At 47.8% G+C, this 11,657-nt stretch overlaps 1 protein-coding gene and 1 long non-coding RNA gene across 3 annotated transcripts in view; one reads left to right on the forward strand and one right to left on the reverse strand.

Annotated features, from left to right (window-relative positions):
* Positions 1-4,811, forward strand: part of ADA2 (adenosine deaminase 2) — a 21,674-nt gene extending 16,863 nt beyond the window's left edge. The window contains exons 7-10 of one of the 2 annotated variants that reach the window (XM_082044157.1): positions 55-163; positions 1,194-1,351; positions 2,215-2,417; positions 3,338-4,797. In XM_082044157.1, the coding sequence (XP_081900283.1) occupies positions 55-163; positions 1,194-1,351; positions 2,215-2,417; positions 3,338-3,446 (579 nt within the window). In that variant the 3' untranslated portion in view covers positions 3,447-4,797. Of the gene's footprint in view, positions 1-54; positions 164-1,193; positions 1,352-2,214; positions 2,418-3,337 lie in introns of both variants that reach the window. The other variant, XM_082044156.1, reaches the window with a different exon arrangement.
* Positions 3,699-11,516, reverse strand: LOC309435689. The gene is made up of 3 exons (XR_014183214.1): positions 11,442-11,516; positions 10,430-10,594; positions 3,699-8,198 (listed from the first exon to the last, which is right to left on the reverse strand). It is a non-coding gene; the product is annotated as an uncharacterized lncRNA (long non-coding RNA).
* Positions 11,517-11,657: the final 141 nt, after the last annotated feature.

Genomic DNA, 11,657 nt, shown 5'->3' on the forward strand with positions numbered 1-11,657 from the left:
ATATTGCTTTAAGTCCCAGAGCATGCTCGAAAATACCTTTTCTCTTTCCCCCAGGTTGGTGATGAGGATGAAGGTCATTCTTTGTGGGACCTGAAGGATGCCCTGACCATCCCATACTCTCTGGGGGTCAACTTGCCTTATTTTTTCCATGCTGGGGAGACTGGTAAGTGTCAGGACTCAAGGCCTGTTATTGTCTGCAGAGGGAAGAAGTGAAGTCTTGCAAAGCAAGCCTGACGGTATCAAGATGATGGGGAGGGATATTTGTGTATATATGCATGTGTGTAATCAATTTTCCCTATGCTTCTCCCGATATCAGCTTGTTGATGTAGCATTCCTACATGGCACCTCCCCTACCTGCTCCCTGCTTTTGACTGTAGGGATCATGTTGCTCAGCATCTTTGCCCTGTGTGTAACACGGAGTCAAGCTGCAAGAGTTATTGTTGGTGCAACGCAGCTATTTCCTCCTCAGAGCAGCACTCACCTCCCATCCACAGCAGCAGCAGAATTCCTCAACCATTATTTTACATTTTAAGGTGAAGGAATGTCTGAGCCAGCCTTAACTGAATTCAGTCTTAACTGAATACACTCGTCAAAGCAACTGATTGCTGCCCTTCATTTCTTGGGCATTGTATTATTATTCCAAATATTTTTTATATATATATATATATATATATATATATATAAAATATATTATTTCCAAATATGTTATTCTGTCCATATGGATGGTATTTATCCTAAACAGTTTTGTCTAACTACTGCATCATGCTTATTATATGTTGAGATCTACAGAGAAGATGTCTACAGGTGAAGCAGTGACCCTAGGCTCCCTTTAAAGCCATGGACAGTAACAGGCACTTCTAAAATACGATACATCTCATCTTAATGCACAAGCCATTCCCCATAAATGATTACTTGTCTCCCTTGACTATGAACAGAGACCAGCATGATTAGCTTAGCTGTAAGAGCAATGTTGTACACATCCACAGCTGGTTGAGATGAGAGGGTATCTCTATGCTTGGCAATGTTCAGGCCAGATTTGAATCCCTATTTCACTGAAAATGCAAAGTGGAAACTCAGATCATGAGCAACCCTCCCACCTTGCAACTGAGACACTTATTAACAAAACCATCTAGCAGTTTGAGAAGATGTATTTCCTCACAGCACTGCGATGATTCTTACCTGTCTCTGCTCAGACTGGCAGGGCACCTCTGTAGACAGTAATGTGCTGGATGCTTTGCTACTGAATACCAGCAGGATTGGCCATGGACTTGCACTCATTAAACACCCAGTAGCCAAAAAGTTGTCTCTGAAGAGGGATGTTCCTGTAGAAGTCTGTCCCATCTCCAACCAGGTATGTTGGTAAAAGCTTAGGTCTTCAGGCTGGCACACTGGAATGGGATCTACCATAGCAGCTAGGAGCAGCAGGGAGCTGGGGTCAGCTAGATGTTTTGTTGCATCCATGCTGGCTCAGTTTCCTTTGTACCACATTACCCTGCAGTATGCTATGTAAACACATGATGGGTATCTATAAGGCTTGTAATGCAGTGAGCTCAAAATCATTTAAATTCCTATCCAGAGGAACCTGAGAGGGCAGTCCTCCCTAGTGGAGATGAGGCCCAGAGCCAGGGAGGTCCCTAAAGAGATACAATGGAAAATATTTCAAAGCCAGGAGGGCCAGAGGCTGAGAAGCTGAGACTGCAACTGGGTGTCTTTGGGGTTGTAGAATTCATAACCAGGGGGAACTCTTTTGCAACACATTAGCATAGTGCCCATCGTCTTCTGGGCGCAGCAGAAAGGATGCTCTGGGGTAGAGATGTACCAGTGTGAGCCTTGAGCAAGAGAACCCTGGTACCAGCTCCAGGTGCCCTTGGCTAAGTGTCATGGCAAATACATAACCAAAAGACTATTCCTGAAATGTCCACAGTCAAGTTGTTGTAAATAAGCAGAAGTTACTCACCCCACTGGCATTGATTTACGTGACTAATTTTAGAAACCAATGTCCTTGGATAGTCAGTGGAGACAAGCAGGCTCCTCTTGCAGCAGTTCAGAGCAGAACACCTAACATGCTCTGAACAGCCCTCTGGAGACTCCTCCTGATGACTACCTGCTGACATGGGCAGCTATAGCTGGTATGCAGTGCGACGGGTGCTGCAATGCAAACACAGCCACAGCAATGACCTGACATGGTGTTGTCTCCCACCCTTCCCCACCAAGGTCCTGCTGCTGGTAGCTGACTTGCGGAGCCACCCCGCAGCCAGCCTCATGGCTGAAGGGCACCCCATTGTGATAAGTCCTGATGATCCTCCTATCTTTGGGGCAAAGGGAGTCTCCTATGACTTCTATGAAGCGTTCATGGCCATTGGAGGGATGAATGCTGACCTGAGGACCTTAAAACAACTTGCACTCAACTCCATAAAGTAAGTTAACTCCCTCACCTAGCTATAGTAATGTTCCCTGGAAATCCCCTGTATATGGACTTTGGACCCAGAGTCTCCTCTGCCACATGAACTGGGCTTCTGTTAATCCCAAGTCTCCTCTGTGTGTCTCTTCCAAGGGCAGGACACAGGGATCCCAGAGGCTCCTGTGCCCATGCCCTTGAGTGCCTTTTTCTAACTCAGTGTCTCAGTTTATTCCTCCCTTTTCCATCCTTTGCAAAGTTGCTTCTAGCGCCTGGTTCTTGGTATGGGAGAAATGCTATGATTTTGTATTACCTGTATATTCCTGCCCAAATTTGACTTGCTCTGGCCTTTGCCATGGCCCACTGGGGAAACACAGGAGAACCATCTACCAGCATGTAGTTTGGGTGTGTTTAACCACTTTTTCTGTTTATCCAGACAACTATTTATGTCCCAAAATAGTTTGGATATGATGCCCAGGGTGTTTCCACACATTCCTAGAGTCTTGACTGTTTGTCACATCCCATGCCAGTCCTCATGTCAAATCCCAAGGCACTGCTTGGCCACTGAGACAACAAATACTCTTATTTCCTACTGATCTGGACCAAGCCCAGGAGATATCTGAAAGTGACATCAGCGCTGACTCTTCTGTGCTAGTCACTGGGTGCTGCCTAGTGAGTCGACAGCTTTTGCAGACTGAGCTGTTGGTCCTCATGGCGCACCACTCAGTAGCTTTTGATATAGCTGTGATGCTTCTCGTCCCAGCGTGAGTCCAGCCAGCAACAGCTCAGGGGTCTTCACACTGTGTTACTCTGTGTGGTGTAAGCACATCCTGCAAGGGTTAATCTGTTGCTGTTTTCTGCCTTTTCATTTTGGTCACTGATCTTGAAATAGCTGCCCCCTTGTCTCCTGTCTGACACTGACTTTTCTGCTCCTCACAGATATAGTGCCATGCTACCGGATGAGAAAGCCAAGGCCAAAGAGGTCTGGCAGAACAAATGGGACCAATTTGTGGCTGACCTCTCTGATAGCTTTTTAAGGGAACTTTAGAGTGGAGGAGACTCATCTCAGAAGACATTTGGCAAGCCAGAGCAAGGTAGCCTTATTGCTAAGATGGAGACGACTTCTTCCATGTGACCCGAGCAGATGAACGAACCTCAAAGTCTCACCTGGCAATGGGTGATTCTGGTAAGCCAGGCTTGATGCAAAGAATGAGCTGCGCTATCCTGTGAAAGTCATGGACTGGAGGTAAAATGGAGCAGTGAGCCTTTATAGTAGCAACAAAAGAATACCCCACACAAAACAGTCAACACAATTAAAATTTACTGATGACCAAATCCTGACATCCTTATTCAGGAAAAACATACTTTCTAATTAGAGTTCGTGAGAGGTTGCCAACATGAGGATCTCTGAATTTTGCCTTATCGTTACAAAATGCAGACCTTGTCTGGAAACAGCTAAGACAAACATCCAACCATTTGGGCCACTGACCTTCAGGAGAGCAAGGACTGAAAATGACTCTTGTTATGTTTAACCCTGGGCCTGCTGCCAAAATAGCACTGCTAGGTCGAAAAACCAGTCATAGGTCTGATGTCTGCTATTTCAGGACCTACCACGTCTGGAAACAAGCTGATGGAACTTGCTCTGAGAACATTTAAGCCTGGTTGCACAGTGATCATAAAGCCAAAAAGACGTACCTCAGTTGACAACAGTTTGTTGTGTGTTTTTTTTTTTTTTTTTCGCTGCAAAGTCCTGTTTGCTGGTCACAAGGAAGTTAAATCACTTTTCATCTGAGAAAAAACACCCTGATCCAGCTTAATTAAAACTGTCCCCCCTGCACTGGGCCATGTTAACACAAGGCTTCCCATTTATAGGAAGCATTTTTGAGTTCAAGAGGTTCCACTACCAGCCTTTGTTGCCTAACTCAGAGTGTAAATGTGGCCTTATTCAGTCTGTCAGACAGAGTTCCACCTTGCTGGAGAACCAGTCTCACACTGTGGATATCCAGTATGTTTCTTTGTAGTTTCCAGCTCTTTAGCAAAAAAGTATTGCAGCAACTACACAATAAATACTGTCTGGACAAGCAGATTCCCTTGTTTAGCAATATCAAAAATATCAGGAGAACTAGATGAAGGGAGATTAAAAAAAGAAATCTTAATCAGGATGTTAAATAAATTCAGTGAAATCCTTCAGCAGATGTACCCCAGTCATGCAGCTGGGATCAACCACTGTCTCTCCCCGACTTTGGTGGAATTATGCTGGTTTGCATCAGCCAAGGGAGAATTTACAAAAGTTCCTGCTGGAAGACATCTCCCTCCTCTGAGCCACAGACTTGTGAGGGCTGTTGTTTCCTGATCTAACCAGCTTGGGCAAATTGGCTGTCTTTATGTTTTCTGCTAATTATCCCAAGCTGTCTGGCCATAGTGTTTATTTCCATTGACCTCAGTTAAAACACCTTAGCAGAAAGCAAATATACTTACTAGAGAAGTGGATCAAGCTGCACAGCCCATGTGTCCCATATTAAATCGCCCACATTTTACAGGCTGCAAGTTCATTTCTAGTTATCCCAGGGAAAACAAAACAACACACTACAAACGCCACAACAAAAACTAAGTGAAACCACAACAAACCAAAAGTGTCTACACTGTAGAAACCACCAACGCAAACCACAGAAAGCAAAAAGTGAGAACCCAGTTACACACCTCGCTAACCAAGGGGGTTGAGTGCCTCACACCTCCAGCCCCTGTCAGCCACAGCTGCCTCTCCTCCAGCTCTCTCTGCCCACACAGCCCACACCTTCCTCTGAAGCACCAGCAGCTGCCCTTTGCAGGCTGGCCTTTCCTGGGCCTTGATGCAGGTTTGGCCCTGGAACAAACTTTATACTGGAGGTGGAGCCAGAGTAGAGCCACCTTTCCTCCTCCTATTCCATGGGTGTTGCTTACAGAGCTCAGCCTAAAGTCCCTGAGGTCATGGTCAGATGTTGACTTGGGCAATGCCTTATTTGTAATGCTGCTGAGGAAAACTGCTGCAAACGGGTGGAATGGCTGCTAACCAGTTGCCCAAAGCCGTATCCCTCCAAGGAGCCCCTTGATCTTTCAGCTTTACTATATGTGGTTGGAGGAAGGTCTTCTATTTGCCATGAGTTCAGTGAGCCTCTTTGCTGCCAACGTGAATCTAATCATCACAGAGCCAGTGTGGGAGGACCTGAGGTCCTCAACACATGTTGACCCATGTCCCTTTTCTGCCACAGTGGAAAGCTTTCAGCTCTTCCTGCATATGCTCTGTTGAGGGCTTGAACTACTGATGGACTTATGGTTACCTGTAGTCCTGCCCCGTCCTTACCTGCAGGTGAGATCTTCTGTTTGCCAGACACTTGCTGGGACCAGTTTACCTGTTGTGCCCAGTTTGTCCTTGCCTTCCTAGGAAAAGCCTGCTGTGCACTTGGCCATTTACCTACTTTGCATCAGGAACTATGGTGTGATGATGTCCAATGTCTGGAGCCACCAGTGAATAATGCTAGTCAGGATTACAGCACAGACATAACCAGGGGTTTAAAATTGTACAGGTCTGAGGTGATCTTCAGATGAAGCCCCCGAAAGGTGAAACTTGACTCTACAAGGCTGTGTTTATGTTTGTGACTAGCCTAGTGATTCCACTTCTGCTGAAGGTATCCCTATTGGGGTTGCAGACACTTTCCTGTCCTGGTCACATATGTTTAAAGGTGAACCTGTACCACATGGAGAAGCCTGATTCCAGTGGTGTAGCCTTCCTTGGATCCTTCCTTGAACAGGGCATTGCCATGTGTTGTGTCTGGGGCTTCCCAAGAGTCCTCTGGCAACAGACGGGCTCTAACCATTTCCAGAGCCTTAGCAAGTCTGACAGGAAGATGGCCAGCCTGCTTTACTGCTGGGAATCGACTTTTCCATAGAGTGGGCCTTAGTTTGAAGAAAGGTGCAAATTGAGAAACCTGGACTTCATCCCCACCTCTCTAACTCTAGGTGTGCAAAAAACAAGGGACTTAGGCTGGACTGCAACAGTTAAGAAAGATCAATCTATTCAGATATCCCCAAAGCTTCAGGTAACCTTGGCTACGGGGCTTCATTGAGACTCAGCTCTTGGCATTTGCAGTAACATTTCAAGGATTTTTCTGCCAGTCCATTCCCTTACCCTTAATACCCTGGCCCCCTGCTCACATTTGTGGGCAAATATACTGCATATAATGCTTCCTTGCCTGTCCCTTTCAGAACATAGTATATATTTATATTTTAAACCCGCTTTCATTGTGGGGTTTTAATTTCCCCCTCCTCCCTTCTTTTTTTTTTTTCTGTTAAAAAGAATGGAGCATATCTGTATTTGATGCGTGGTTTTAAATCTGCAATGTGCAGTGGAGGGGGATGTTTCACATCACTCAGCCTGGAGTACAGTTAACAGGGAGCCTGAAAGGTCTTCACAGGACCTGCAAAGGGCAATTTGATCCAGGGGGCTAACCACTGGGGAGTGAAGCCCGAGCCACCTGGCAGAGACACCACACAGGTCCTCCAGTCCCATTCATACAGACACTATTTGACAGACACAATTTGCCTGTGCTACCTCTCCTCCTATTACTATTTTGTACCATCTCTGTGGTGGTTACAGCATGGGAAAGTAAAAGGAACTACTGAAGGTCATTTTAGTTGTTTTTAGCATGATTTTAAGAGAGGGAAACTCAGAGAAGAGTAAATGTTATGTGACCAGCCCATTCTTTTCAAAGCTAGTGTGTCGTGGAGCACCAGCTAACTACATGGTATGGCCTGAGGCTCCTTGCCCAAAGTGCTGGTGGTGGGCATGGGAAGAAAAGGCCAGATAGAGAATGTGAAAACCTGAGATGAAGGGGGTGTTTGGACAAACAGGGCTGGAGACAGCCACAAGGGAGGTGGGAGACTGAGTAGGGCAGATCTAAAGGGACAGAAAGAGCTCCCACTTTGGTTTCCAGCCAGACTCAGGAGCAAGGAAGGAGTAGAAAACCCATGGAAGTTTCTGTGCTGCTTACTTCAAGCAGCCATAGGAATACGTCAAGCCTTATGCCTGCTATCTCCCCCATCAGTCTCTCCCTGTGGCCTCTTCAGGTTCAGTTTGTTTAAATGGGAGGTGGATGGAGCTTTGTTCGCAGCACACCACATCACAGGTCTATCTGTGTTCTGTTGCACAGCAGCTCAGAGCACCTTTGGGGCACTTTAACACATGAAATGTTTGCCTGCTGGTCACTCACCATCAGGAAATGGCTGATCCAGCACTAGTGGTTGCTGTCAAAAATCATGCCAATAAAAACGGATGAGCAAAGTAGCTGGTTGAAAATAGAGATAGGCCCAAGTGAGCAGCTGGATCTATATATCATGTGAGCCTCCATCACTGCAGTGGGACTACACAGTTGCCAGATGCTAAGCAAAGCCATAAAGCACAGGGCTAGAGGCATTTTCCACCAGCTCCCCAACACTCAACCTGCTTCAGGTTTTTCTCGTATAAGTCTCTGAATTTATTTCTTCACAAGTAGCAGGAGGACATTTCTTCAGCCAGAAACTTGAAGCTCTTAATTGGCTCAGTACTTAATTCCTTTCTTTCCAGGCTTGCGGCAGTTGCAATCATGGCAGGTCTATCAAGCCTCTTCTGTCTGCTGAGGGACAGGCAGGTGAAGGGTCTGGCTCTTGATTCTTCTGGCTTGTCATTTTTATCAGGCTGTGTCCTCCCCCTTGGTCATTACAGGATAAGAAAGGCATTTTGCTGTATTTTCTCAACCTTTAGCTTGTCCATCACTTCATGGGCAGGCTGCAGCAGAGAAAGAGAAGAGATAAACTGAGTGGGGGAAGGGTTGGTTCAGGTCATTAGAGCCTCTGTGGTAAGAGACTGAAGGTATGGCTGCATTCAAGGGGGGTGTTAGAAGGTCAGGAAGGGGGGTGGGTGATGACAGGGCTATGAGTCCAGGGAAAAGAGAGCTGCAAAGTTTGCATAGGAGCCCACGGGAGAAGGCTGTAGGCAACTGCCTGTTTTGTTTGTCTTTAAAAGCAGCTATGAAAGGGGGTGGGGGAAACATCTAAGCACAGTGTAAGGGGGAAGAAGAGAGAATCTCCTGTGGGCTGGTGTGAGAAGGGCAGACAAACCATCTCTGGGGATATTAAGGGATAAGGCAATTGCTAGATGTGCCTGCAGAAGAAATTGTGAAGCCCATTCTTGTATAACATGCAAAATGCGACGCACCTTGTAGTGTTATGGAGAAAGACTCAGCTCTTGAAGGGAAAATTACATGGCTGGGCATTTAGCAGAGGGATGAGCGGACTAAAGTCTGTCTGCTGGTGCAGGGAGGATGGGGGTTCAGCAGCCAAGGCAGGCACTGCAGGGTGCTGTGCTTGGCAGCCACATCGCTGTCAATCCCTGGCTGCTCGTGCCAGGCTCAGCCTGTGCCCGACCGCTGGCAAACTCCCTCCGTGTCGGTTTAAAAATAAGCAGCCTGTTGGGCAGTCTTCTGTGTAAAAATAAATACAACAGCTCTGCCAGCCTGTTGGGAATGCTCACTGGGGCACACACAGGCTTTGGGGGCACCTCTTCAGCAGTGGGTATACCCTGGCTGGTAACACAGCCACCCTCTCCACCAGTCCTCATGTGTTGGAGGCACAGTGGGCACAAAATCACAGAATCACAGAATGTTAGGGATTGGAAGGGACCTCGAAAGATCATCTAGTCCAATCCCCCTGCTGGAGCAGGAACACCTAGATGAGGTTACACTGGAAGGCATCCAGGTGGGTTTTGAATGTCTTCAGAGAAGGAGACTCCACAAACCCCCTGGGCAGCCTGTTCCAGTGCTCTGTCACCCTCATCGTGAAGAAGTTTCTTCTCAAATTTAAATGGAACCTCCTGCGTTCCAGTTTATACCCATCCACCCTCTGTGCCAGCGCTCATGTCTCAGAGGCACAGTGGACACAAAATCCCCCGCCGACCCCAGGCCCCACCTCCAACATCCCTCCTTGTGCTGTTGAAGCCCAAACCACACCACTGCTTTGCGCTACGGCTGCTCCACAAGAGGAAAACGCAGCATAGCACAAAAACGCTGTTAGCAGGCACAGCACCTCAGCCAGGGGGTAGACGGGAGGAAGGCCAGAAACCACCTCGCCATCGCCCCGCATCTCCAAAAATTTGCTTCGGAGCTGAGCAACAACACCCCCCGCCCCCTCCAGCACGGCGCTGCTGGCACCCTCCCCACCCACGACCTCGACCTTGCCCCCGCTGCCCGCGGAGCACCGGCCGCCCCCACGGCGGGGATGCGGGGGGGGGGCGGGTCGCAGCTGCAGGTGAGCGGCTGCGCCCACCGCCCCCCCAAGGCCCCGCCCCGCCCGCGCGCCGTGGAGCAGAGGCGACCCCTGCCGGCCCCTGCGCACGAACGAAATGAGGTGAAAGAAAAAATCCCTCATCGGGACCTGGGTGGGGAGGGGGAGAATCGGCGGGTTCGCCTCCAGCGGGCATCAAAGTGTAAGAGCTTTGGCTGTAACGGGGCGGGGACCGACAACACACCAAACAAAAACCACTCCCCAGAGCCCCGAACTCAAAGATATTTAGATACACTCATCATTTTCAAAATGAAATCCTACAGCAGGGAACTGGCAAGATGTCTCTCACAGCTGTTTCTCAGGTCTTGGGAACAGGAAAAGTACAAAAGAAGTGACTGAAGGACCTCAGCAATCCAGCTTGATCAGCTTGATGTCAGCAACTAGAAGCTACTAACCAAAACAACCCATCTAACTCGCAAGTGGTTATATAGTTAAAAGGTCATAAATCCACTTTAGCCAATACTTAAGCATAAATCACAGTACATCAATCACATTTTTTCCTCACCTTAGTGAATAGCTGAGAAACACTGAGACAAGGTTCTTGCCTGTGTCAATAAGTTTAGAAAGCCTTTGCCTCTGACTGTATTTTTTCATTGGCAGCCAAAGGAAATGAGGTCGTGAGGTTGGCTGTCCCTAGTTTGTAAGCGGGTATAGAAGCAGTTGAGAAGACATAAGTACCTGTAACTGGCTCCCTTCTGCCAGGAGACGACAGTTTGAAGCCCAGTTCTGCAGTGCCTGCTGGAGCTAAATACTTTCTCCAAGACCAGCATGTTTTGCCAGAGCAGGAGGAACTGCAAACACTTCTGAGAAATAAAAGTGATCCTTGCAGGCTGACAAAATTATCTAAAATAAACAGTAGGCAGTTCAGTTAAGGCAAAGGCACTTAAGGAGGAATAACCATTTGTACAAATGTATAACCCTGTGTTGTCAGTGCTTTAACAGCTCTGCAGAAAGGTGTTAGAGTGGGTCAAAAATGAATTAAGGCTTGTATTCATGACAATGAAAGCATAAAAACAAACAATTACACTGCTTGTGTAATTGATGACTAAAGTCATAGGCGTTAAACCCGCCGTATCACGGGAATCAGGAGATCTTAAGCCTAGCCAGAAAGCAAATAAACATTGTTTCGTCTCCATGGAGGTGAAGTGAACCTTTTGCTTTCCTTAGGTCTGGAAGGGCCTCAGCTGAATTCAGCGTCAAGATTTCTGTCCCATGTTGCAGGAAAGAGGGAGCCACTGGGACACTAGTTCATCAGGGAGCAAGAAAAATGTCCAGAGCTTTTGAAAACTTTATGATTTCTAAGGTAAAGTCCAGAAGACTTGGGTTTGTGTAAAAATGACAGCAGTTTGCACAGGTAAAAAGTTGCAGTGAAGATACTTTGCGTGTGGGTGCAAGCATGGTTAGTTGCAACCACCTCAGACTGAAAGCAGGCTGTATCCTGGGAGATGCCTTTGTATAGTAAGAACTGGACTGTATGGTACTGGAGCAGCTTCACTCACAAAACCGAGAGCACTGGAATAGCAAATGGGTTTGTGTGCCCTGTTCCTTGATTTTAGGAACAGGTTAGATAAACCCCTGCCAGGCCTGGTGTAACTGATTCGGATGGGTTTACGCTTGTCGCTCCCCCCTTGCCATGATCTCTCCTCGTTCGTGATTTTGTACGCCTGTCCCATCGCGGGGCTGTTCGTACCCGTTTCCCCGCCAGCCTCCCTGCTGTCGCCGACACCTGCTTTTCCATCCACTCGCCGTCCCCAGTCTCTCTCCCAGCTCTCCCCAAACCCGTAACCCTTTGCTCCGAAGCAGAAGGCACACCGCATCCCTGCAAGCCAGCGGCACCTTTCACGGCGACCGCGGGCAGCGCTTCGCCGACCCGCTCGGGGTGCGGGCGTGCAGACCTCGGCGCTCC

Source organism: Streptopelia decaocto, assembly GCF_964273445.1.
Source record: "Streptopelia decaocto genome assembly, chromosome: 1".
Lineage (NCBI taxonomy): Eukaryota > Metazoa > Chordata > Aves > Columbiformes > Columbidae > Streptopelia > Streptopelia decaocto.